The 27,533-nt window shown below is 38.0% G+C and overlaps 2 protein-coding genes across 5 annotated transcripts in view; one reads left to right on the forward strand and one right to left on the reverse strand.

The window, feature by feature from the left end:
• The window catches only part of ube2q1 (ubiquitin-conjugating enzyme E2Q family member 1), a 76,151-nt gene extending 49,212 nt beyond the window's left edge, over positions 1 to 26,939 (reverse strand). For all 4 annotated transcript variants that reach the window (XM_087292022.1, XM_087292019.1, XM_087292021.1 and 1 more), the window contains exon 1: positions 26,626 to 26,939. In XM_087292022.1, coding sequence (XP_087148148.1) covers positions 26,626 to 26,757 — 132 coding nt within the window. In that variant the 5' untranslated portion in view covers positions 26,758 to 26,939. The remainder of the gene's footprint in view (positions 1 to 26,625) is intronic.
• Positions 1,725 to 22,647, forward strand: lgals4 (galectin 4). Its single transcript, XM_087292723.1, has 57 exons — positions 1,725 to 1,819; positions 2,562 to 2,760; positions 4,300 to 4,388; positions 4,774 to 4,972; positions 5,057 to 5,170; positions 5,298 to 5,414; positions 5,580 to 5,668; positions 5,757 to 5,955; positions 6,046 to 6,174; positions 6,331 to 6,419; positions 6,511 to 6,709; positions 6,802 to 6,915; positions 7,017 to 7,133; positions 7,364 to 7,452; positions 7,547 to 7,745; positions 7,836 to 7,964; positions 8,165 to 8,253; positions 8,440 to 8,638; positions 8,730 to 8,843; positions 8,954 to 9,070; positions 9,281 to 9,369; positions 9,464 to 9,662; positions 9,753 to 9,881; positions 10,081 to 10,169; positions 10,266 to 10,464; positions 10,555 to 10,668; positions 10,778 to 10,894; positions 11,105 to 11,193; positions 11,288 to 11,486; positions 11,577 to 11,705; positions 11,906 to 11,994; positions 12,093 to 12,291; positions 12,382 to 12,495; positions 12,619 to 12,735; positions 12,946 to 13,034; positions 13,129 to 13,327; positions 13,418 to 13,546; positions 13,744 to 13,832; positions 13,931 to 14,129; positions 14,222 to 14,335; positions 14,409 to 14,525; positions 14,737 to 14,825; positions 14,920 to 15,118; positions 15,206 to 15,319; positions 15,435 to 15,551; positions 16,143 to 16,231; positions 16,308 to 16,506; positions 16,595 to 16,708; positions 16,830 to 16,946; positions 17,650 to 17,738; positions 18,083 to 18,281; positions 18,373 to 18,486; positions 18,608 to 18,724; positions 19,580 to 19,668; positions 20,426 to 20,624; positions 21,610 to 21,723; positions 21,830 to 22,647. Exons 1-57 carry the CDS (start codon positions 1,725 to 1,727, stop codon positions 21,836 to 21,838), a joined length of 7,461 nt encoding a protein of 2,486 aa, XP_087148849.1. The 3' UTR covers positions 21,839 to 22,647.
• Positions 26,940 to 27,533: the final 594 nt, after the last annotated feature.

Raw genomic sequence — 27,533 nt, forward strand, 5'->3', positions numbered from 1 at the left:
CATACAGTGATATAATGTGAAATCGTCCTTTCAGAAATGAGCGGAATATACGAGAGGGCGAGTGTTTTTCAGACAGTTTTATGGTCTGATTCTGGATGTTTTCCTTCATTCTTGTGAGAATTCTGCAGACTGAATGAAGCATTTGATAATCAAAGTTAAGCAGTTTTCCCTCAGGCTGAAACCCGCTTCATTCCCCAGTTATTATCAGTTAAACTCATTACACCACTAATGAGTTAAACATGAATATTTAGATCATTGTTTTAAACTGAATGGCTGAATCATCATCACTAATATAAGCAGACATGAGGGAATGTGCATCAACATTGTTTTTATCTAATGTAATGTAAATGCACTGTATTTGTCCACTCGCCTAGGCAATGCAGAAAAGTCTTATTTTAATATGCAAAATGCAAAGTACTGCAAAAATTGAACTCAGGTGAAATGTAAAATGAACTTTGATGTTCATGGTGGCTTTGGGCAAAACTGTTGAAGAATGCAAATGATCCTGGCATGATGACTTGAGCGTTTGCCCTTAGTTTGCAAGACCAACATGAACTTTTGAAGCTTATTTTGAAACGCCTTTAGGCTAAAAGCACCCTGAAGGCTGCACGCCCACCGGTTGACAGTATAAAAGCCACAGCACGATCTATAGGGCTCATCCTGAATCCAGAATCCATCAGTGCATCTTCAACATCTTCATTTTCAGTGACCAACATGAGCTTCAAATTAAAGTCGGGCTGCAGGTCAAGCTGCCACACCACCTCCGGCTTTGTGAGTTAAGACTTTTATGCCATATTGTTATTGAGTATTGCAATAATGAGATTTCTCATGATTACTTAAACCATTTACTTTTGTAGTGACATTACAATAAACAGGATAAACATATATTTTTTTCAGATCTAATTCAGACCAATCTATGTCAGGGTTACACATTTTGCAAGGCTAAAAAGAGTAGGGCTACATCTAATTGGTCAAATTTAGATAAACAACTGCTGCATAAAACATTTGTAATTTAGTTTATCACACGACTGTAATAAGTATATTGCATATACTCTTATCATGATACTGTGCAGCTCTAGAAATCAGATATTATACTCGAGTCTGCTGAACATTATCATGAAATCTAATTAACAATCTACAAGCATGGATAAATACAATAAAGGAAAATTAAAACACATTAAATAAATGAAGTTTTATGGTTTTCAGTATTCAGATAAAGTAATTAAATATTCACTGCATAAAATTTACTTAGAGATTTTGCGATGATTCTGGTCCAAATATTTTTTATCGTGTTTCTAGTCTAAATATCTAAAAATTCTTAAACCAAGAAGCATTTTCTAAAGAAGCAAAATATATTGTCTTTTTTAAAGAAATAATATGCCAAAATTAAGTTAATTAATCTGCCAACAAGGTAAGCAAAATAATCATGTTTTTCCTTCTGGCATGAGATTATTTTGTTTACCCCACTGGCAGATTATTTTTCTTGTTTTAAGGGAAAACTCTGTTGATTTTGCCTCATTATTTCTGAAATTATGTTTTGCTTGTCTAAAAAATGCTTCTTTATTTAAGAATTTTTAGATATTTGGACTAGAACCAGAATGAAATAGTCTAAGAAACACATTTTTGTTATAATGGAATGATGTATTGTGCAGCCTTGGCTTCCTTTTACCAATTTCAATGTGGTTCTGTCTTGAAAATAATTTTTTTGAGAACACATTCATATTATGCAGAGCGTCCCGTATGTGAGCCGAATTCATGGAGGACTGAAAGCTGGGAAAGGCGTCTTCATCCAGGGAGCTGTTCCTGCTGGATCTGAAGGGTGAATCTTTTCTAAGAGTTTTTGTCTTGTTTCTAGTCCACATATCAAATTCTGAAATCAGTCACCATTTTCTAGACAAGCACTAAATTTAGTCTTGTTTTCAGAAATAATCAGTCAAAATGAAGTGAGTTTCTCCTTAAAACAAGCACAATAGTTGGGGAAGAGAAATAATCTAGAAACATTATTTTGCTTACCCCACTGTTAAATTAGCAAGATATGATATTGGTCCGGAAGAAAATTCTGTGAAAGGCAGATTATTTTGTTTGTTTTGAGGAAAAAACTCACTAAATATTGACTTTTCTGAAAGACAATATTTTTAAAACTTGTTTTTTAGTTTTAGTATTTATACAATAGTTTAATATTTATACAATGTGTAATTTAATTAATTACACATTAATTAATAATATTAAGATAACACTTACACAGATTTGTTATTTAAAAATAGCCTTTTAAACTTAAGAATTGCTTACCTAGTATGATTTCTAATATCAAATACTTTGAAAACATTGTATGGTTTACGTTTTTTTTTTTTTTTTTTTTAATTCACTTTATTTTAAAAGGTACTTATTGGATTATGAATGTTAAAAATCTGTTTATTTTTAAACCAAAAAAACTTTGTCTGGAAAATGCCTCTTAATTTTAAAAACATATTTAAACTAGAAACAAGGACCAAAGCATTTTTATTTCGCAGTGTGGACTCTTCAGACTTTAATTTCTTCTCTCTTTCATGTTACCTCTCCAGCTTTGTGGTGAATCTGAAGTGTGGAGAGTCTGACGGGGATGACATCGCCTTTCAAATGAAGCCTCAGTTTATCAGTAACTTCACTGCGGTAAACAGCCGCCAAAACGGATCATGGGGAAAAGAGGAGAAACTGGACTTTCCTTTAAAACCGGGGAGCAGTTTTGATCTGAACATTGCAGTGAATTCTGAAGGTTATCAGGTGAGTTTTAATGCTTTATACTATATAAGTGCAACATGCCAAGACTATTTTACAATTAGACCTTTTAGCTTTTCTTAAATTGTAATTGAACTTTGGTTTAAAGTTTAGTTTTTGACTTGTTTTTTGTTTTAAGGCAAATTTAATAAAACAGGTTTTAATAAGAAACCATAATTTTTCAATTAATCCAATAGTAAAATGTACTTTGAATGAAAGTATTCACTTTTTTCAGTATACAAGATCAATTAGGACATATTAATTAAAGTCATTTTTCATCTGCAGGTGTTTTTGAGTGGACAAGAAGTCGGTCGTTTTCAGCATCGTATATCTCTGGACCGCGTCAACACTCTGGCTGTCGCAGGAGGGGTTTCTTTAACAAACGTGATGTTCACCGAGGTCAGTGTTTCTTTGAAGATTTCTAATTCTTGACATCTGCTTGGTGTGTATAAGCCTTAAAGGGCACCTATCAAGCAGAAATCACTTTTATAAGGGGTTTAAGTTGTGTTTTGTGTACATATATTCAGCCTCTAATGCTAAACATGAGTGAATTGTGTTTGATATAATCAGACTTGATGAATAAAACACTTTGATTGACATTCTCCCTTTGTACGTGTCATCAAAGGGGAAAGCCCCGCCCCCTAGTGGCCATCTCTCCCTCTCATTAGCATGTCCAGCAGCCCTGAGTGAGAAGCAGCCGTCTGTCCATTAGCCATTAGAGTGTTTGAGCTGCTGAAGATCATGTCAGCATAGACTCTCTCATTTTAATTTAAAGAGACATTGACCAAAACGCCACAACTGAGATCAAAGCCTGAAGGGGTCAGTTTTAAACATTATCTGGGAGCGATTTTCAGCTGAAACGTCACTACACACTCTAGAGACGGCAGACACACATTTTACATCTTGTAAAAAGGGGCAGAATAGGTCCCATTAAAAGCAGCAAAATCCCTCAATAATGTCATTTACAATATAGTGGAGGAAAGGGGTACAACCACAATTAGGTTTGAGCCATTGAGACGAGTGCCTGAAATCTTTTAACAATCCTCTAAAGAAACGGTGGAAAATAAAGTCCTGTTTATTTCAATGGTTACTATCTTGCTTTTACAGGGCTGGTCTGGGTCTTCTAGCATCAGGGGTGGCAGAGGCATGCATCACTCACATCATGGGGTTTTTAGAGGACATTCATCTATGCGGGAGGGAACCTGGTCTTTCACTGAGACCAAACATCATCCGTCAACTACCCATCTGACAACTGAACTTTCCTTAAGCAACCCAGTCCAAAATCCTGTGAGTAACACAAACTATGCTGGAACACATCAAGCCTAAACAGTGTGTAAAAAAGAGTGTATCAACTAAAAGGAAATGTACACATAATAGTTTCAGGAGTAATGACACTCTTTTATGTTATAACAACATTTAAAAGTTCAAATACTTCAAAAGCAGAAGAATTGGGGTCTGATTTACTAAATTGGCCTTGAAATGTGAATGTACACTAATTTATTTATTAATGGTAATAGCTCAATAGTTGTCTTATGCTCCCCTCAGAAACTCCCTTATGTGGGCCCTATTTCAGGAGGACTGAGAGAAGGCATGGCCTTGTATGTCAAAGGAGTTGTTCCTAATAATGCTGATCGGTAAGAAATTGTTTTTACATGTACATTAATTCAGATTTAGTTGGATTTTGCTAGTTTCAGTTTTGAATTTCAGTCATTTATCAGTAATACTGGTCTCACCAGGGGCAGGGTGATTGTTTTAGTGTTGCCTCATAGTAATTTTATTTACTCTAACAATGGCGATGATCTGCCAAGTCACGTCTTTCTGCTTAACTGTGATGCAAGCCATTCAGTTTTAGTGTCTTTTCTCTAACAGAACTAATTGATTTTTAATACAGTAAAAGACTATTGATAAAAACACAGCGGACGAGTGAAAGAATTAGTGCTTCTGCATGACACAGCTAACACCTTTAACATCGACTTGCACCAAGCACAGTTCCTTCAACATGTTCAAATTTCAATGCAGATTTGCACTAAATTTCAAGACTGGGATTTCTGACAAGGATGACGTTGCTTTCCACTTCAACCCTCGAATGGAGCAGAATGTGACCATGAACAGTTTCCAGAACGGAGCATGGGGAACTGAGGAAAGTGTCTCAGACAACCCCTTTAAAAAGGGACAAGATTTTGAGATGTTGACTGCCATCACATCTGCAGGATATCAGGTACTTTGTATGAGGCATGGAACTAAACACACACATTCAAAAAGCAGAACTTGTCCTCATGCAGGCTGTATTGTGGTTCATAAGGTTTATGTGAACGGCAAGGAACTGTACACATTCAAGCATCATATACCACTGGAAAAGGTGGCAGTGTTGAATATTGGTGGAGATGTAACCCTGAACCTTTTTGGCTTCATTCAAGTAAGTTACATTTTCTGCAGGTAAGTCAAAATAACATAAAAAAATTAAACTGTCCCAGAATCCACTATCAAATAATGCAAAGACTACAGAACTTTATAAATATATCCTCTCTCTGTTCTTTGGTTAGAACTTGAGCACTTCTGCATTCCCTACCAGAGACACAAAAACATTCACCAGCCTCGGCAGCTCACATGGGAAATGGTCCAGCACACGCTATGAAATTTCACAACCAGTCCAACACCCTGTGAGTGGACGATACTATCATTTCACTAATGAATGCACAACAAAATAAAAACACCTAATGAAACAAGTGCACTAGAACGGTTTCACCATAAACCATATGTCTTACCACAGATTCTAAAATCTGGTTAATATGAGAAAAATGCTTAATTTCTTGTGGTTACTGCAGAACCTTCCTCGTGTGGTCCAGATTCCCGGAGGACTGAAAGAAGGCATGATCTTGTACATGAAGGGAGCTGTTCCTGCCAATGCTGACAGGTTTGTAATAATTTTTGCCTTTTATTAAAATGGACAAAAACTAAGTACTGATAAATTAATTTGTTTACTTATTTCCAACCTTATCCAGATTTGAAATCAATTTCAAGACTGGGCAGTCTGGTGATGATGACACTGCTTTCCATTTCAACCCTCGGCTGGATAAGAACGTGGCCATGAACAGCGTAATAAATGGACAATCTGGAACAGAAGAAATTATCTCTGACAACCCTTTTAAAAAGGGAGAACCATTTGAGATGTTAACTATCATCAAACCTGAAGGATATCAGGTAAGTGTTGTAAGAAGATCAGCTAGCCACACCTATAAAAGAAAGCTAGGAGCGTGTCCCCTTATGGGTTGTGTTGTTTTGGTTCATCAGGTGCAAGTGAATGGCAAAGAACAGTGCATATTCAAGCACCGTACACCTCTTGAAAGAGTGTCAGCATTAAATATCAGTGGAGACGTTGCTGTAAACAACTTGGAGATCTCACAGTCAATCCAAAACCCAGTGAGTGACTGATCCTTTACGGTGTAAGCTGATATTGGCTTTGATCTTTGATCTACAAAACCCCCCTAAAAAATGTTCTCATACTGTAAAGTTGAAAATAAACCACAGGAATCTAGTCACTGTGAGATAATGCCTAATTTATTGCATTAACTGCAGAATATTCCTTATGTGGGCCAAGTTCCTGGAGGACTGAGAGAAGGCATGGCCCTGTTCATGCAGGGTGTTGTTCCTGATAATGCTGACCAGTAAGCCATTGCTTTGTTGAACAGTTTGTGTAAAAAATTATTTGGTGCTATTTGAGAATGTTTGCTGTAACGTCCTTCAATTTCATTATAGATTTGAGATCAACTTCAAGACTGGGCAGTCTGGCAGTGATGACATTGCTTTCCACTTTAAACCCCAAATGGGCCAGAAGGTGGTCATGAACAGCTTCAGGAATGGAGCATGGGAAACTGAGGAAAGTGTCTCAGACAACCCTTTTACAAAGGGACAACACTTTAAGATGCTGACTGCCATCACATCTGCTGGATATCAGGTACTTATTTTACAACACAAATCCCACTACATAGTCCAAGAAGGAAGATAGAATCCTGTCCTTAATTGCAATGTGTTGGTTTGGATCATCAGGTGTACGTGAATGACAAAGAACTGTGCACATTCAAGCACCGTCTACCACTGGAAAGATTGTCAACATTAAATATCAGTGGAAATGTTGCCATCAACTCTCTTGGCTCCATACAAGTAAGCTGTGTTTTCCTCAGATGTGGAAATATTTCAGCACAACTGCAGGAACTACTGACAATGATGTGGAAAGTAAAAATCTCTGTAAATTCTCTTTTTAGAACTGGAGCACATCCTCACCTGTTACACAAGCCAAGTCAACAATCCCCAGCCACGGCAGCAAACATGGGAAATGGTCCAGCACACACTTGGAGATCTCGCAACCAGTCCAACAACCTGTAAGTGACTGATCCTATCCTTTCAATTTTTAATGCACAACAAAGTAAAAACAGCTAATCAAACAAGGATATGACAACCATTTCATCCAAGATCACTTGTACCACCATAGTTTCAGGATTGTGATGACCAATCTAAACAATGAAAAGCTACATACCCTTGGAAAGTTGGAATCCTGCTGCAAACAATTACTAAAAATAGAATAATTTCTATTTTCTTGTGGTTACTGCAGAAACTTGCTCGTGTGGTCCAGATTCCTGGAGGACTGAAAGAAGGCATGATCTTGTACATGAAGGGAGCTGTTCCTGCCAATGCTGACAGGTTAATATCCATTTGTGCATAACATGAAATTGAATGAATACTACTTACTATTAGCTGGATTTTGTTGTTTTAACTTATTTCCAACCTTATGCAGATTTGAAATCAATTTCAAGACTGGGCAGTCTGGTGATGATGACACTGCTTTCCATTTCAACCCTCGGCTGGATAAGAACGTGGCCATGAACAGCGTAATAAATGGACAATCTGGAACAGAAGAAATTATCTCTGACAACCCTTTTAAAAAGGGAGAACCATTTGAGATGTTAACTATCATCAAACCTGAAGGATATCAGGTAAGTGTTGTAAGAAGATCAGCTAGCCACACCTATAAAAGAAAGCTAGGAGCGTGTCCCCTTATGGGTTGTGTTGTTTTGGTTCATCAGGTGCAAGTGAATGGCAAAGAACAGTGCATATTCAAGCACCGTACACCTCTTGAAAGAGTGTCAGCATTAAATATCAGTGGAGACGTTGCTGTAAACAACTTGGAGATCTCGCAGTCAATCCAAAACCCAGTGAGTGACTGATCCTTTACGGTGAAAGCCCTTATTGCCTTTTTGTTTTAAACAAGACTAGATTTCTCACTAAAGTTTCAGGATTGTAATGGCAAATTTAATCATTAACAAATTTAACGTTCCCATACTGTAAAGCTGAAAATCTGCCACAACAATCTAGTCAATGTAAGATAATGCACATTTTCTTGTGTTTTCTGCAGAATATTCCTTACGTGGGCCAGGTTCCTGGAGGACTGAGAGAAGGCATGGCCCTGTTCATGCAGGGTGTTGTTCCTGATAATGCTGACCAGTAAGCCATTGCTTTGTTGAACAGTTTACTTAATCCTTTGATGCACAAGCAATAAAATAGATATAGAAAAAATAAGCTTAGACAGGTCACTTTAGACCATTGTAGTGCATCAAAGGGTTAAATGAACAAAAATTATTTGGTGCTATTTGAGAATGGCTGCTGTAACGTCCTTCAATTTCATTATAGATTTGAGATCAACTTCAAGACTGGGCAGTCTGGCAGTGATGACATTGCTTTCCACTTCAACCCCCGAATGGGCCAGAAGGTGGTCATGAACAGCTTCAGGAATGGAGCATGGGAAACTGAGGAAAGTGTCTCAGACAACCCTTTTACAAAGGGACAACACTTTAAGATGCTGACTGCCATCACATCTGCTGGATATCAGGTACTTTTTTGCAACATAAATCCCACTACATAGTCCAAAAAGGAGGCTAGAATCCTGTCCTTAAATGCAATGTGTTGGTTTGGATCATCAGGTGTACGTGAATGACAAAGAACTGTGCACATTCAAGCACCGTCTACCACTGGAAAGATTGTCAACATTAAATATCAGTGGAAATGTTGCCATCAACTCTCTTGGCTCCATACAAGTAAGCTGTGTTTTCCTCAGATGTGGCAATATTTCAGCACAACTGACACTACATCAGAAACTACAGACAAAGATGTGGAAAGTAAAAATCTTTGTAAATTCTCTTTTTAGAACTGGAGCACATCCTCACCCGTTACTCAAGCCAAGTCAACAATCCCCAGCCACGGCAGCAAACATGGGAAATGGTCCAGCACACACTTGGAGATCTCGCAACCAGTCCAACAACCTGTAAGTGACTGATCCTATCCTTTCACTAATGAATGCACAACAGAATGACAAGTGTTCAACAAGTGTTTCATCCAAGGGCACTTGTCTCAACATAGTTTGATGATTGTGTTGACCAACCTAAACGATGTCATTTCAAATACTCATCCAGAAATCCAGCCACAAAGTTCTTGTTACTATAAGAAAATGCCTGTTTTCTTGTGGTTACTGCAGAATCTTCCTCGTGTGGTCCAGATTCCCGGAGGACTGAAAGAAGGCATGATCTTGTACATGAAGGGAGCTGTTCCTGCCAATGCTGACAGGTTAATATCCATTTGTGCCCAACATGAAATTGAATGAATACTACTTACTATTAGCTGGATTTTGTTGTTTTAACATATTTCCAACCTTATGCAGATTTGAAATAAATTTCAAGACTGGGCAGTCTGGTGATGATGACACTGCTTTCCATTTCAACCCTCGGCTGGATAAGAACGTGGCCATGAACAGCGTAATAAATGGACAATCTGGAACAGAAGAAATTATCTCTGACAACCCTTTTAAAAAGGGAGAACCATTTGAGATGTTAACTATCATCAAACCTGAAGGATATCAGGTAAGTGTTGTAAGAAGATCAGCTAGCCACACCTATAAAAGAAAGCTAGGAGCGTGTCCCCTTATGGGTTGTGTTGTTTTGGTTCATCAGGTGCAAGTGAATGGCAAAGAACAGTGCATATTCAAGCACCGTACACCTCTTGAAAGAGTGTCAGCATTAAATATCAGTGGAGACGTTGCTGTAAACAACTTGGAGATCTCACAGTCAATCCAAAACCCAGTGAGTGACTGATCCTTTACGGTGAAAGCTGATATTGGCTTTTGGTTTTAAACGAAAGTACATTTATCACCACAGTTTCTGGATTGTGATGACCAGTAGAATCAATAGAAAAATTCTACATTCACTTACTGTAAAGCTAAAAATCTGCCATGATAATATAATTAGAGTAACAATATACATTTTTTTATGTTTACTGCAGAATATTCCTTATGTGGGCCAGGTTCCTGGAGGACTGAGAGAAGGCATGGCCCTGTTCATGCAGGGTGTTGTTCCTGATAATGCTGACCAGTAAGCCATTGCTTTGTTGAACAGTTTGCTTAAAAGAACAAAAGGTTTGGTGCTATTTAGGAATGATTGCTGTAACATCCTTTAACTTCTATATAGATTTGAGATCAATTTTAAGACTGGGCAGTCTGGAAGTGATGACATTGCTTTCCACTTCAACCCCCGAATGGGCCAGAAGGTGGTCATGAACAGCTTCAGGAATGGAGCATGGGAAACTGAGGAAAGTGTCTCAGACAACCCTTTTACAAAGGGACAACACTTTAAGATGCTGACTGCCATCACATCTGCTGGATATCAGGTACTTTTTTGCAACATAAATCCCACTACATAGTCCAAAAAGGAAGATAGAATCTTCTCCTATTTGCAATGTGTTGGTTTGGATCATCAGGTGTACGTGAATGACAAAGAACTGTGCACATTCAAGCACCGTCTACCACTGGAAAGATTGTCAACATTAAATATCAGTGGAAATGTTGCCATCAGCTCTCTTGGCTCCATACAAGTAAGCTGTGTTTTCCTCAGTTTTGGCAACATTTCAGCACAACTGACACTACATCAGAAACTACTGACAAAGATGTGGAAAGTAAAAATCTTTGTAAATTCTCTTTTAGAACTGGAGCACATCCTCACCCGTTACTCAAGCCAAGTCATCAATCCCCAGCCTGGGAAGGTCATCTGGAAAATGGTCCACCACACACTTGGAGATCTCACAACCAGTCCAACATTCTGTGAGTGACTGATCCTATCCTTTCACTAATGAATGCACAACAGAATGACAAGTGTTCAACAAGTGTTTCATCCAAGGGCACTTGTCTCAACATAGTTTGATGATTGTGTTGACCAACCTAAACAATGTCATTTCATATACTCATCCAGAAATCCAGCCACAAAGTTCTTGTTACTATAAGAAAATGCCTGTTTTCTTGTGGTTACTGCAGAAACTTCATAAGGTGGTCCAGATTCCTGGAGGACTGAAAGAAGGCATGATCTTGTACATGAAGGGAGCTGTTCCTGCCAATGCTGACAGGTTAATATCCATTTGTGTATAACATGAAATTGAATGAATACTACTTACTATTAGCTCGATTTTGTTGTTTTAACTTATTTCCAACCTTATGCAGATTTGAAATCAATTTCAAGACTGGGCAGTCTGGTGATGATGACACTGCTTTCCATTTCAACCCTCGGCTGGATAAGAACGTGGCCATGAACAGCGTAATAAATGGACAATCTGGAACAGAAGAAATTATCTCTGACAACCCTTTTAAAAAGGGAGAACCATTTGAGATGTTAACTATCATCAAACCTGAAGGATATCAGGTAAGTGTTGTAAGAAGATCAGCTAGACACACCTATAAAAGAAAGCTAGGAGCGTGTCCCCTTATGGGTTGTGTTGTTTTGGTTCATCAGGTGCAAGTGAATGGCAAAGAACAGTGCATATTCAAGCACCGTACACCTCTTGAAAGAGTGTCAGCATTAAATATCAGTGGAGATGTTGCTGTAAACAACTTAGAGATCTCACAGTCAATCCAAAACCCAGTGAGTGACTGATCCTTTACGGTGAAAGCTGATATTGCCTTTTTGTTTTAAACAAGACTAGATTTCTCACTAAAGTTTCAGGATTGTGATGGCAAATTTAATCATTAACAAATTTAACGTTCCCATACTGTAAAGCTTAAAATCCGCCACAACAATCTAGTCAGTTTAAGATAATGCACATTTTCTTGTGTTTTCTGCAGAATATTCCTTACATGGGCCAAGTTCCCGGAGGACTGACAGAAGGCATGGCCCTGTTCATGCAGGGTGTTGTTCCTGATAATGCTGACCAGTAAGCCATTGCTTTGTTGAACAGTTCATGTAAATTAACAAAAATTATTTGGTGCTATTTAAGAATGGTTGTTGTAACATCCTTTACCTTCAATGTAGATTTGAGATCAACTTCAAGACTGGGCAGTCTGGCAGTGATGACATTGCTTTCCACTTTAAACCCCAAATGGGCCAGAAGGTGGTCATGAACAGCTTCAGGAATGGAGCATGGGAAACTGAGGAAAGTGTCTCAGACAACCCTTTTACAAAGGGACAACACTTTAAGATGCTGACTGCCATCACATCTGCTGGATATCAGGTACTTTTTTGCAACATAAATCCCACTACATAGTCCAAAAAGGAAGATAGAATCTTCTCCTATTTGCAATGTGTTGGTTTGGATCATCAGGTGTACGTGAATGACAAAGAACTGTGCACATTCAAGCACCGTCTACCACTGGAAAGATTGTCAACATTAAATATCAGTGGAAATGTTGCCATCAACTCTCTTGGCTCCATACAAGTAAGCTGTGTTTTCCTCAGATGTGGCAATATTTCAGCACAACTGACACTACATCAGTTGAACAACACAACAAACTACTGAAAATCACATGGAAAGTAAAAATGTTTGTAAATTCTCTTTTAGAACTGGAGCACATCCTCACCCGTTACTCAAACCAAGTCAACAATCCCCAGTCTAGGAAGGTCACCTGGAAAATGGTCCACCACACACTTGGAGATCTCACAACCAGTCCAACATTCTGTGAGTGACTGATCCTATCCTTTCACTAATGAATGCACAACAGAATGACAAGTGTTCAACAAGTGTTTCATCCAAGGGCACTTGTCTCAACATAGTTTGATGATTGTGTTGACCAACCTAAACAATGTCATTTCATATACTCATCCAGAAATCCAGCCACAAAGTTCTTGTTACTATAAGAAAATGCCTATTTTCTTGTGGTTACTGCAGAAACTTCCTCGTGTGGTCCAGATTCCCGGAGGACTGAAAGAAGGCATGATCTTGTACATGAAGGGAGCTGTTCCTGCCAATGCTGACAGGTTAATATCCATTTGTGTATAACATGAAATTGAATGAATACTACTTACTATTAGCTGGATTTTGTTGTTTTAACTTATTTCCAACCTTATGCAGATTTGAAATCAATTTCAAGACTGGGCAGTCTGGTGATGATGACACTGCTTTCCATTTCAACCCTCGGCTGGATAAGAACGTGGCCATGAACAGCGTAATAAATGGACAATCTGGAACAGAAGAAATTATCTCTGACAACCCTTTTAAAAAGGGAGAACCATTTGAGATGTTGACTATGATCAAACCTGAAGGATATCAGGTAACTGTTGTAAGAAGATCAGCTAGCCACACCTTTAAAAGAAAGCTAGGAGCGTGTCCCCTTATGGGTTGTGTTGTTTTGGTTCATCAGGTGCAAGTGAATGGCAAAGAACAGTGCATATTCAAGCACCGTACACCTCTTGAAAGAGTGTCAGCATTAAATATCAGTGGAGACGTTGCTGTAAACAACTTGGAGATCTCGCAGTCAATCCAAAACCCAGTGAGTGACTGATCCTTTACGGTGAAAGCCCTTATTGCCTTTTTATTTCAAACATGACTAGATTTCTCACTAAAGTTTCAGGATTGTGATGACCAATCTAAAAAGTCTGACATAATTCTACATTCCTGTACTGTAAAGCTGAAAATCTGCCACAAGATCATAGTCAGCGTAGGATAAAGCTATTGTGTTTTCTACAGAATATTCCTTATGTGGACCAAATTCCTGGAGGACTGAGAGAAGGCATGGCCCTGTTCATGCAGGGTGTTGTTCCTGATAATGCTGACCAGTAAGGCATTGCCTTGTTGAACAGTTTGTGTAAATGAACAAATATTGGTTAGTGGTATGTGGGAATGGTTGTTGTAACATCCTTTAACTTCAATGTAGATTTGAGATCAATTTCAAGACTGGGCAGTCTGGCAGTGATGACATTGCTTTCCACTTTAAACCCCGAATGGGCCAGAAGGTGACCATGAACAGCTTCAGGAATGGAGCATGGGAAACTGAGGAAAGTGTCTCAGTCAACCCCTTTAAAAAAGGACAACATTTTAGTATGTTGACTGCCATCACATCTGCAGGATATCAGGTACTTATTATGTGATATAAATCACACTGCATAGTCCTAAAAGGTGGCTAGAAACTTCGCCTTAATTGCAATGTGTTGGTTTGGATCATCAGGTGTACGTGAATGACAAAGAACTGTGCACATTCAAGCACCGTCTACCACTGGAAAGATTGTCAACATTAAATATCAGTGGAAATGTTGCCATCAACTCTCTTGGCTCCATACAAGTAAGCTGTGTTTTCCTCAGATGTGGCAATATTTCAACATGAATGACACTTTGTAATTTCTCTCTCTTTTAAGAACTGGAGCACATCCTCACTTGTTCCTCAAGCCAAGTCAACAATCCCCAGCCTGGGCGGCTCACATGGGGAACAGTCTACCACACACTTGGAGATCTCACAACCAGTCCAACACCCTGTAAGTGAGCGTTTTGTTTTCAGAAGTGTAAGAATAGGATTAAAGTAAAAATAATTGTGATGAAACTTGTTTTACCTGAAACCATATGTCTCATCACAGTTTCAGTAAAAATTACTGAAATTTTAAAGCTTCATACTCATTCATAAAATTGTGCCAAACAATATCAGATAACACAGTTAAAGACAGACACATGTTATTGTGTTCCCTGCAGAGCATTCCTTATGTTGGCCCCATTTCAGGAGGACTGAGAGAGGGCATGGCCGTGTACTTGCAGGGTGTTATTCCTCCTAATGCTGACAAGTAAGTAATTTTGTTTGACAGATGGAAAATCTGACAAAATTGGTTAATTATTGCTTGGATTTAAAAAACATAACGCATTTCAACTTTATTATAGATTTCAAATCAATTTTAAGACTGGGCAGTCTGGCAGTGATGACACTGCTTTCCACTTCAACCCCCGAATGGGCCAGATTGTGGCCATGAACAGCTTCAGGAACGGAAAATGGGAAACTCAGGAGAGTGTCTCCAACAACCCATTTAAAAAGGGGGAAGCTTTTGAGATGTTCACTGTCATCAAATCTGAAGGATATCAGGTTTGTGGTTTAAGTTCCAGAACGTACCACCTAACTAAATGTAATGCAAGAGTTTTTTTGCACACACTTACTGGTTCTGTTCATCAGGTGTATGTGAATGGCAAGGAACATTACACATTCAAGCACCGAATACCACTGGAAAAAGTGTCCACATTGAGTATTGTTGGAGGAGTTTCAGTTAAGCTTTTGGGCTTTATTGAAGTAAGTTACTTTTTTTTGCAGTTGAGGCAATATTGCAGCATCACTGAAACAACACTGAATGCTGTGGAGATCGAAAGATCTTTCAAAATGCTTTATCTAATTCTTTTCCCAATAGAACTGGAGCAAATCTTCATTTTGTACCAAAGTCAAGTCCACTATCACCTGTATGGGAAGCTCACACAAGGAACAGTCCAGCATACACTCGGAGATCTCTCAAGCAGTCCAAAACCCTGTGAGTTACAAATCCTTTTCCAGTGACTCTTCCAATCACACAAATGAAAAACACGTCATGTAGAAAGTAGTGCACATGTAAAACAGGTAGTTCTGTTCCTTGATACAGTTTTTTTTGAGCCGTGTTCAGAGCTGTATTAACTTATTCAAATCATACACCTGTACACCTGTAATTGTTTCTTGGCAACAATTACACAATCAGTATTGAGCAATGCCCCATAGTTGTTGCAAATTTACTGTAAACCATACCATAGCTCCTTAGCAACTACTGCTTTATTTCAATCAAGGACAATTTCCCCACTAGTTTCAGGAATGTGATAGCTATTTTAAAAATTCCTGAAATTTCACATTTTATGTTTTAATAAGTTAAAATCCTTCAACAAGAATCTAGTACAGAGCTTCTGAACAGTGCATGTTATTGGGGTAGCGCAATGTTATACTGAGCTGTATGTACTGTACACATGTACACACTCTTTCACCCAAGGTCAGCTCATGTACTTCTAACACTCATTTATAAAACGCAGTTCACTCCAATCCTGCACAGTTAATATACAGGTAGGCTGATGTCAATGGTTTTGTTTTTTCCTCTCAGAATCTTCCTTATGTTGGCCCCATTTCAGGAGGGCTGAGAGAAGGCATGGCCCTGTACTTGCAGGGTGTTGTTCCTCCCAATGCTGACAAGTAAGAAACCATTTTATTTAGATAAATCAATGCAATTTGGATTTGGATGTTTTAATATAATTCAAATTCAATCCAGATTTGAGATCAATTTCAAGACTGGGCAGTCTGGCAGTGATGACATTGCTTTCCACTTCAACCCCCAAATGGGCCAGAAGGTGGTCATGAACAGCTTCAGGAATGGAGCATGGGAAACTGAGGAAAGTGTCTCAGACAATCCCTTTAAAAAGGGACAAGATTTTGAGATGCTGACCGTCCTCCAGCCAGAAGGATATCAAGTATGTGCATTTACACAAAGCTTTCTGCATCCCTAAACCAAAGCTAAGAGCTTTTCTTTACACTGACTGCTTTTACTCTGTTCATCAGGTGTATGTGAACGGCAAGGTGCTGCACACATTCAAGCACCGTATGCAACTAGAAAAAGTGTCCACCTTAAATATGTTTGGAGGTGTTGCAGTAAATCTTTTGGGCTTCATTCAAGTAAGTTACATTATCTGCAGTAAAGGCAATATTGCAACATAAAGGATTTAGTGTCTGAATCCACTGACAATGATGTGGAGAATAAAGAGCTTTCTAAAGACATTCACTGTTTCCTCAACAGAACTGGAGCAAATCCTCATTTGCTACCCAAGTCAAGTCAACATTCACCAGTCTGGGCAGCTCACATCTGGAGCAATCAACCACACACTCAGAGATCGTGCAAGCAGTCCAAAACCCTGTGAGTGAAAGATTCCTTCCAGATAATTTTAAACGCATGACTACGTGAAAGCACATAATGAAACTGCCACACAAGAAAACCCTAAGAGCAACTGATTCAGCATCATTTCTGATGACCTATTTCAAAATTGCGCAACTTCTAAACCATCAAATTATATAGGGTATATGCTGAAGCATGCTAACAGGACTTTTAATTTGCCAGTAACCTGGGTTAAGCGCTTCCGGTGAACTGTATGCCAATGCAAAACCGGCTCGTTTAAGGTCTGTTTTCTTTAAAAATCAGTGATCTCCACTGGCTGAATGATATCTGATATAAAGTTGGTCTCGGATTGTACAGAAGCACTGCAGTAAATTACATTTTCCCCCACAATGTCTTTATAATACAAGCATTTATTTTACCACAGTATATTCAATGGAGCTTCTGCGCTAGCCTCCTGATTCTGACCGGCGCTACCTTCTTGTCTCGTTTTACGCTTGAGCAAATAAATGAATGCCAAAGTCTTTTTAACTGATTGTATTTTGTTTTTCATTACAACGTCGATGCTGTAAAACGAATAATATAAAATGGAAAATAATTCACAATAACAGGTCAGGAAGTTTATCAGTATGGGAACAACACTGGCTCGGCATATACCCTATTATGTTCAAATCCTCCAACAAGAGTATAATGAATAAAAGCTGATTCCTGTTTTTGTGTTCTGCAGAACCTTCCTTATGTGGGCTCAATTTCTGGAGGACTGAGAGAAGGCATGGCCTTGTACTTCCAGGGTGTTGTTCCTCCTAATGCTGACAAGTAAGAAATCATATGGACAGTTAGAGAATGGAATACAAACTTTACAGCTCATTGGACTTCATAACTGTAACATTGGGCAAGTGGTTAGCATGGTAGCTTCAAAGCAAGAAGGTTGCTGGTTTGGGTTCAGGCTGGACCAGCAAGTCTTTCTGTGAGGAATTTGCATGTTCTCCCAGTGTTTGGGTAGGTTTCCTCCAGGTGCTCCGGGTTACCCCACAGATGAAACACATGCATTATAGGTGCACCGGAGAAAATCAGTTGTCTGTATGAGTGAATGGGAGAGTAAGGGTTAGACTATCAGTGGTCTATAGTGAGTGCTTTAACATATATCATCTTTATTATAGATTTGAGATCAATTTCAAGACTGGGCAGTCTGGCAGTGATGACATTGCTTTCCACTTTAACCCCCTAATGGGCCAGAATTTGGACATTAACAGCTTCAGGAATGGAGCATGGGAAACTCAGGAGAGTGTCTCAGACAACCCTTTTAAAAAGGGGGAAGCTTTTGAGATGTTCATGGTCATCAAATCTGAAGGATATCAGGTTTGTGATTTAAGGAACAATACTCATTTCATTCTTTAAAAAAAGCCAAGAGCATCTCTTTATATTGGCTATTGCTAAATCTTTTCATCAGGTATATGTAAACGAAAACGACCTGTACACATTCAAGCACCGTATACCACTGGAAAAAGTGTCCACCTTGAATATTGTTGGAGCGGTTTCTATGAACATTTTTGGGTTCATTCAAGTAAGTTAAATTTTCTGCAGCTGTGGAAATACTACAACAACAATACAATACTGTGTTAATAATCCACTGAGAAGTGTATCCAGCTTTCTAAATACACACACTCTCACTATTTCCTCGACAGAACTGGAGCAAATCCTCATTTACTACTAAAGTCAAGTCAACAATCACCAGTCTGGGAAGCTCACAGTGGGATCTGTCCACAATACAATCAAAGGCCTTACAAGCAGTGCAAAATCCCGTGAGTGACCCATCCAATCCAGTCACTTAAGATAAACTGCACTCAAAATTTGTCATTTACTCCACTTTTTGTCATACCTTCAGATACTCAAGTGTGCTACTAGCATGCTTTTTTTGGATAGATATTTTTAGCTAGATTATTTAGATAATTAAAATAAAGCTGAAGCCTCCACTAAATGTTATAAGATCTGGTTATTATAAGCATTGCATCATTGCGCTTAGGTAATTGTCAGTGCAAATGAAAAGGTAAAGTAGCAGTGTACTATAAGTTGTAAGTTTCTTCCAATAAACCTAAAGTTTGTTTCAAACTTTCAAAAACATGCAAAAATATTTACAAGTGAGACAGTTTAAAGAGGTTGTATTTAAATGGTACACTTACAAGTACACTACTATCATATTGCTAATAGTATACTGTCTACATAAATTATACTTAAAAATACACTTTATCTTTACTTGAACATGCATAATTAAATGAATGTGCAGTACACTTATTTTAGGAAGAGATTTCAAAGCCATAAGACACTCTTCCTTCAGTGGAACTTTTTATTTACCCCACTCCCTTTCATTGTATTCAATGAAACCTTTGAACCATTCTTCTGTGTTTTTTCCACAAAAAAGAAAGTCAGGTTTGGAATGACATCAAGGTGAGTAAATGATGGCAGAATTTCTCTTCTTGGTTGAACGACCTCTATAATGAAACTGCAGTGCATGTTTCACCCAAAAGAAATTGTCTCACTGTCTTTTATATTAAGATTGTGATGACAACTTTAATCATCAATGCTTTTCCAATTTCCATTTTAATAAACTCAAACCGTCTCAAGATTGGGCTGATGCCGATTTTTTGTGCTCCTGGCAGAACCTTCCTTATTTGGGCCAGATCCCTGGAGGACTAAGAGAAGGCATGACCTTGTATGTGAAGGGAGTTGTTCCTAGTAATGGTGATCGGTGAGTTACAATTTCATATATTCAGGCCTCCATTAAAGTATGCACTAAATTCATCCTACCACTAGGGGTGTAATGGTATGTATTGATCCTTATCCATCACGTCAACTTATCAGCCATTCACAAACAACACGTCTTCGCATCTGAAGACATTACACATAAACTAGCGAGCAACTCTTGCCCCGCCTCTGAGTTCTTCTAATTGGTCCACTGCTGTGTAACTGACATTAATGAGCACCAATCATGTGCAAGGTTTATATTGTATTCTTCCATCACAAGTAGCTTGTCGGTTCTGTATACTGATTGTGTCGAAACACTTCTGCCTGTTCAAAATAAACAGATAAATGCAAGCACAGGGCAGTTGTTATTTTTCCTGTACCTGTATTGAACCCTGACCCTAAAAACTGAGGTAGGTACCAAAACATGACTTCAGTATACCATTACACCCCTAGCTGCCACACAATGGGGCTTTTCAGATGTGAAACCCTGGGTCATCCTGTCATTAACGACAATAACCCTGGGTTGATCTCAGTGTGAAAAGCTCTATAGTAATATCTAATTCAACCAACAGTCACTATATGTGTCCACGCACCATAATCATAGCAAAACCCTAATGACACTGCAGCAAACATACAAGAGAGAGCCAGCCCTGCAGTTATTCTTAAACAAAATGTGATCTTTACTTTCGATGGTGACCAATCTCTTCATCTAGCATCAAGCCAAATTCTTTACTATTTAAAATGTATTGATTTGCATGCAGGTTTTCAATAAACTTCAAGACCGGGTCTACTGATAAGGATGACATTGCTTTCCACTTCAATCCCCGAATGGGCTCAAAGCTGGTCATGAACAGTATGAAGAGCGGGAGATGGGGAGCGGAGGAATACGTCTCTGAAAACCCGTGTAAAAAGGGAGACGCTTTCGAGTTCTACATTCAGATCAAAGCTGAAGGATATCAGGTATGTGCTTCGGGACATTTCCCAAAAGAAAACTAAAAGTGGTTCCTGATGAGCTTCAGACACATTTTGTCAATTGAATGTTAAAGTTTTATCTTGCATAAACAAACAAGCAATTTTCTTTCATATCAAACAAAAAGTGTTGTGCATGAAAATAAATGTCTACTGGGTCAGTATAACTACTCTAATGTTGAATACAATGCAAAAGGGAATCTGATAATGACAAATGTCCCATTTTCCCAGTGACAAAAAGGTTTAATAATGTTGTCAATGACAAATGGCGAGCATTTCTCGAACTCAACTTTAGAATAATGAATGGTTGTATTGTGATGTCATTACTGTACTGTGCATTAACAAACAGGACATTTTTAAAGTTTGTTCAAATCCACCATTCAGTCTTTACAAAATTTAGCATTTTAACCAACAGTGGAGCTACACATAGGCCTAATATTATTAGTGTTGTTTTACCATGTTTGAGCAAAATTAATAATAATAGCCTACTCATATTAACCTTTATTTTACATCTACAGAATAATATAAATGTAAAAAAATTAATTTCCCCTCATTAACCTTAATCAAATATCACTGCAACAGAAATGCTTTTATCTTGTTTCTAGTCCAAATATCTAAAATCACTTAAATTATGAAGCATTTTCTAGCCAAGCAAACAAAAATTGTCTTGTTTTCAGAAATAGAGTCAAAAATGAAGTGAGTTTTCCTTAAAACAAGTAAAATATCTACCAATGGGGAAGTGAAATGATCTCGTTTTTGCTTTGAAATAAGAATATTTAGCTTGCCCCATTGGCAGATTATTTAGCTTGATTTAATAAAGAACTAACTTAATTTTGACTCATTTCTGAAAACAAACCATTGTTTTTTGCTCGTGTAAAAAAATTCTTAATATAAACTTTTTTAGATATTGGGGCTAAAAACAACACAAAAACCTACACTATTAAAAACAATTAAAAAGCTGTTTTTGGTTTGCCAGGTGCAATTCAAAGACCACAAGCAGAGCATGTTCAAACACCGCATCCCTTTTGAAAGAGTGACTACAATCAACGTTCTGGGGAATGTCTCTATCAGCTTTCTTGGATTTGTCATGGTGAGTGTAATCAGACCACTTGTTCACTGTACTGAAAACACACCCACATTAAAATGTTGTGCTTTTCTTTTAGTATAAAGCGTATAATGCTGATTTGTTTCCACAGGGGATGTGAATTGGATCATTTTTATGGCGGCTTCCACTGCATTAAAGAGCACTCAGCGAGAGAAAATCATGCACATCCTCATCCTGATATTCATACATCATCTACATCACTGATCCCAGTCTAATGCAGTATGCCACACCAAGGTCACTACATTTGTGGCAATGCAAGCAAATGAATCCATTTTCTCAAGTTTCAAAAGTAATGGGCTTTAGGATTTTCTTTAACATTGAGGCTAGTTTTCACACCCTGTTTTTACATAAATGGCCACAAGGTGGAACTCTTTCTACAGTGTTACAGCCAGCAAACTGAAAGCAATAATGTGCTTATTAAATTAATTAATTAAACAACATATTTTAAGTTGCTTCCTGCCGAAAGTCCTTTCTGAAAAACTTCAACCATTAAGCAGTATTTCTTTATATGTAATTGCATAATCACATCTGTTGCTTAAACTAACTGCTTAATATAACGACAAGCATTTACTGTGATAAGACTATATACCTATTCACATACTTCCATGTACTTCTTCATAGGGGTGATTCTAGAACTGAGAGTAATTTTGCTAAATCTTCTATTATTTTCCTTCTTTAATTTAACACTTTTAATTAATAACACAAATATTATCAATTGATCTCTAAAGGTAATTAGGGACATTTTGTCTAGAAAATATTAAATGAAAAGCTCCCTCTTTACCTATGTTTAACTGTCTTTGCCTCCTGAATCATATTCAGCTTAAATTTTCATCAAATAATTAAGGCTAATCTTCATCTTTTGTCTGTGTTTACTCTACTAAATCAAATAAACTTTTGCATGGACATCTATTTTCTGTATTATTTGTATTTTCATTTATTAAAAACCACATTTAGTGTCTGTCTTCTTTGCGTTTTAGTCAACTCTGTTGAATTGGTTAGAAAAAGGCAGAACAATCAGTAAAGCCCAGAGGGAAAAAGCATGTGACTTGATGTCACTTGGTGTGGCGGGAAACTCTGAAAGGCATTAAGGTGTGTCCCTATTCTTCTTTCAATAATGTTTTTTTAAGGTTCACCAATAGTAGATTCAAGAGTTCACACTCAGCTGATTATTGATTATAAAGCAGGTTTGGCATGCAGTCCTGGGAGAGAGCACTGAGCTCATAAGATCCTCAAGCTTAGAGCTCCCTCCTGTTTGCTGGGCCAGAGGGGAGTTTGAGCTCAGGTAGGTCTCGAGAACTCCCCCCTTTAGTTAGAGCTGATGACAGATTATAAATCGCTATATAGAGATATACTGCTGCAAGAGCTCGACTATAGTGCTTACTTATATAGATCAAATCGCTTATGCCACATGAATTTGAACTGTGGGAGGAAACCGAAGAGCCCCGGGGGAAACCCACATGAGCCCAGGGAGAACATGCAAACTTCACACAGATATGACAACTGGCCTGATTTGAACCAGTGACGTTCTTGCTGTGAAGAAACAGTGCTAAACACCGGGCCACCCTATAAAGGAAAAGGTGGAGGAGTAGGGGTGGAAGGGGGGATTCTTCAAAGCGATGATAACTAAAGTAAGAAACTGTGGTTATTTATAGTGAGTTAGGAATCATCTGATTGGTGAATCATAGGTTAGTTAATGCGGGACCAGCTGTGATTAATTATGATCACCCGATTGTCTCAAACTTAGTTTATGAACAAACTTCACTTGATTATGTGTCGACTCTGTTGCTGTGATATTTCACTCAATTTTTTTAAACAATAATATGATGAAAATACATAAAATCGTGTTTTAGAGTGGCGTTTGAGGTTAGCATCTGGAGCTGAAGAACAACATGATGGAAAATGTCAACTCTGCTATTGTTTAAAAGGTTAAATATATCTTCATGAGGAAAGATCAGACATATGAGGCAGTGAAACTACAATAATCCACTACACCTCTCGCTAAACACTGTTCTGTTAGCCACTGATTTTTGGGGTTTGACTGAATAATCAGTGACCAGTTTAGGAAAATAGACAGATACAGCGAGATATAGCGATGAGAGGAAGGGAAATACTGCCGTACGCTTCAGACAGAACAGCACTGAGACTGTGATGTCACTGTAAATATGATGCAACGAGTGTGCAGTAAATCCAGCAGCCAGCACAAGCCTTATTATAAAGCTGATGTATGACTCCTGAGTCCCTGCAAACTTTTACCTCATAAATTAGACCCAAGTTAAGTGGTTCAATATCTGCCCTCCCGCTTGGAGACGTAAAACTGTGTTCAGCATCTGAACGGCTGAGGAAGAGCCTGATTTACAGAGTTCTGTTCGAGGATGCTGAGTGCACAGACATCCCTTATAAACATCTATCAGTGATCCCAGTCAACGATGCACATTTAACCTGCATGATCAAATGACATACTGTATAATAATTTGCACATTTACCTGCCTGAATCAATCTTGAATTCATCTGACGTGGTGATTCTACAGTTGCTATGGTAACACAACAACTACAGTAATTGATCTGTTGTGGTGATTCTACAGTTGCTATGGTAACACAACAACTACAGTAATTGATCTGTTGTGGTGATTCTACAGTTGCTATGGTAACACAACTACAGTAATTGATCTGTTGTGGTGATTCTACAGTTGCTATGGTAACACAACAGCTACAGTAATTGATCTGTTGTGATGATTCTACAGTTACTATGGGAACAAAACTACAATAATTGACCTGTTGTTGTGATTCTACAGTTGCTATGGTAACACAACTACAGTAATTGATCTGTTGTGGTGATTCTACAGTTGCTATGGGAACACAACTATAGTAACTGATCTGTTGTGCTGATTCTAATAATAAGAAAAATAATGTTATTTCAATGTTACACTGAAAGACACAGACCCGCTTTAGGGCCGCCTGTGTAAATATGACTTAATAGAACACAATGTACTGTATTAATACAATATATTTGGACTAGAAACAAGCCAATAACTAAATAAGACAGCATGTTTTGCAGTATTATATGACTGAATTTAATCCTGTGATTAAGAACTAAAGTAAAACAGTATATTGTGATCTCTCTCCACCTCTAAAATGCTGTACATCTTTAAGATTCTCTATGAGTTATATAAGTAATGATGTGTGTAATGACGCTACTGTGCGCTCTCAGTCTGTTTCAGTCGTATCCTGCAGTATAAAACAGTATCTACAAGCAAACACAGTTGGGCCAAAGTGCAAAGTCTGAGCCTTAAATGCTGGAAGACGTCTCTGTTATACTGGAGTTAACGTTGCGGTTGTTGTGTATGTTTGTGTGAGTCTCCGTCCACCGACCGGTCAATTTCATTGCTATTTCCTGTCCAGCTCCTGACCCAAACACCGGCATGTGTGTGTGCGTATACATGTTCACAGAAGCAAACATTCTCCTCATGAAGAAGCTGCATCTTAAACACTATTGTAAAGATTAATGATTTGCAGCTTCAGACTAAAATTAATGCTGCTGAGCTGCTTTAGTGTTTGTAGAAATAGTGTTCAGTCAAATATCTCATTATGGAAAGTGTGTGAGTGTGTGTGTGTGTGTGTGTGTGTATCTATATGTGTGTGTGTACATGTGTGAGAGGAAGAGTGTATGCCTTTGTACATGTGTGAGTGTGTGTGTGTGAGCACATGAGTGTGTGTGCTGATAGTATATGAGAGTGAGTACGTGTGAGTGTCTGTGCATGTTTGCAGGGGTGTGTGTGTGAGTGAGAAAGAGTGAGAAAGAGAAACACTATCACACCTTATTTGGCCTGGAAAATAAATGTCTAGCACAAAGAAAGTCACCTATATTTGTCCTTGCCAAGATTTTATTTTTCTGTCAAAAAAGGGTAGGACCTTAGTGGGAAACGCTAGTTTATCAGCTCAAAAACTAGTGGATTAAATGCATGATCTGTGTGTAGCATTGTAGGCAAGCTGATCAATATTAATGTTGAATAACAGTATGATTTTAGATGCCGAGCAGAAAACCTGAATATTAAGCCACACTTACCTGTCACCTGTTACAGACCATTTTTAAGGGATGTAAACAATAACCATAGCCCCTACAGATTTCCTATTTTACATTTTAAATTTGTATAGGCTTCTGAGAAACAAAGTTCTGCAATTTGATAAATAATGTTACGACAGCTGTAATGTTAACGTCAGGTTATGATGGAATTGCCTCATGTTACAGATATGAAACAGTTTGACAACGAGCAGGAAATGTTCATGGGCCAATTTCATACCACTTTGAAATTTTCTATAGGAATATTATAACCTTTTTTGTTCTGTATATCAAGTAAGATTAATTAACAAGAATTATATGTATACAGACTTATATGCATATCTTGTTCGGTAAACTGATGATTCGCGGACTGTTGTAAACAGTTCTGGGTTTAACATTATACACTGGTCAGTCAGGATCAGGGGTGCTCAACCCTGTTCCTGGAGATCTACCTTCCTGTAGATTTCAGTTGCTACCCATTTCAAACACACCTGCCTGTAATTATCAAGTGCTGTTCAGATCCTAATTAATTGGTTCAGGTGTGTTTGATCAGGGTGAGAGCTGTGTTTTGCAGGAAGGTAGATCTCCAGGAACAGGATTGAGCAGCCCTGGTCTAGATGCTCTGCTGAATCGAGTCGCGAATCACACTGAAAAATTCAGTTCAATTTGGTGAACTGGCTCGACTCACTTACTAAAAGAACCGATTCAAAAGAATGATTCATTCCTGAACCGACACCATCAGTTATCACAGCCATACTATGGTTAAACGAGTCTCATTGTACTCGAGTTTGAAGCTGTTATTAGTTACTATATTTTAATGTAGTACTCACGTATTTCTGGAAATCTTCTCTTCTAGCACAGTTCATCTCTTTCCTCTCCTCAGCTGATGAATCGTCTGTCGCGAGCACTCGCGCTGAGAATTTCACGGCTGCTAATATTACAGTGAATTTGGATTCCTCCATATAGGCGCATATTTGGTGCGGGTTTTGCTATAGATTATATAACGCCAGAGAAACGGGAATATCGCTGGTTTTCGTCGTTTGTTTCGACTGTTGTTATCGATTGCAGCGGAAATTGCAACGGTTGACCGCAGCACGTGATCTGCTTAGGCGGAGGGATACACGATTACTGTTCCGATGAGCGCGCAACATTATAATTGGACACGCTATTTAACAGATTTTATCTGCTCGTTTCTTCTCCAACTATCTAAAAATACTTTAAACAAGAATCATTTTCTAGAAAAGTAAAAATACCGTCTTGTTTTTTTAAAAGATAGCCTAATTATTAAAATTGAGTCCATTTTTCTTTAAAGCAAGCAAAGTAATCTGCCAGTGGGGTAACTTAAGTAAAATAATATTGCAAAGCGAAAACTGGACTATTTTTACCCCAATGTCTGATTATTTTGCTTGTTTTAATTAAAAACTCTTTATTTTGACTCATTATTTCTGAAAACAAGGCAGCATATTTTACTCATGGTTTTTGAGTTAAGACTTTTTAGATATTTGGACTAGAAAAAAGACAAAAGCATTTTATTGCAATGTAAGTTTAACCACAAATCCAGTCTAAATGTTTGGAAATTGAGATGTATGCATCATCTGAAAGCTTAAAGATTAAGCTTGGTTTGTTAGAACAACATTGGCTCAGATATGACTATAAAAAATCTTGAATCTGAGAGTTTAAAAATCCTAATATTGAGAAAATCAAATTTAAGATACCCCACATGAATAAAATGCAGTAA

This window comes from Danio rerio, chromosome 18, assembly GCF_052040795.2.
Source record: "Danio rerio strain M-AB ecotype USA chromosome 18, GRCz13ab, whole genome shotgun sequence".
In the NCBI taxonomy this organism is placed as follows: Eukaryota; Metazoa; Chordata; class Actinopteri; order Cypriniformes; family Danionidae; genus Danio; species Danio rerio.

Bases quoted from the DNA above. Each gene is read 5' to 3' on its own strand.
- lgals4 (XM_087292723.1), top strand. From the start codon at position 1,725: ATGCAGAGCGTCCCGTATGTGAGCCGAATTCATGGAGGACTGAAAGCT. The intron at 11,995-12,092 runs GTAAGCCATTGC...CCTTCAATGTAG, and splicing joins GTTCCTGATAATGCTGACCA to ATTTGAGATCAACTTCAAGA. The intron at 18,487-18,607 runs GTAAGTTAAATT...TTTCCTCGACAG, and splicing joins ACATTTTTGGGTTCATTCAA to AACTGGAGCAAATCCTCATT.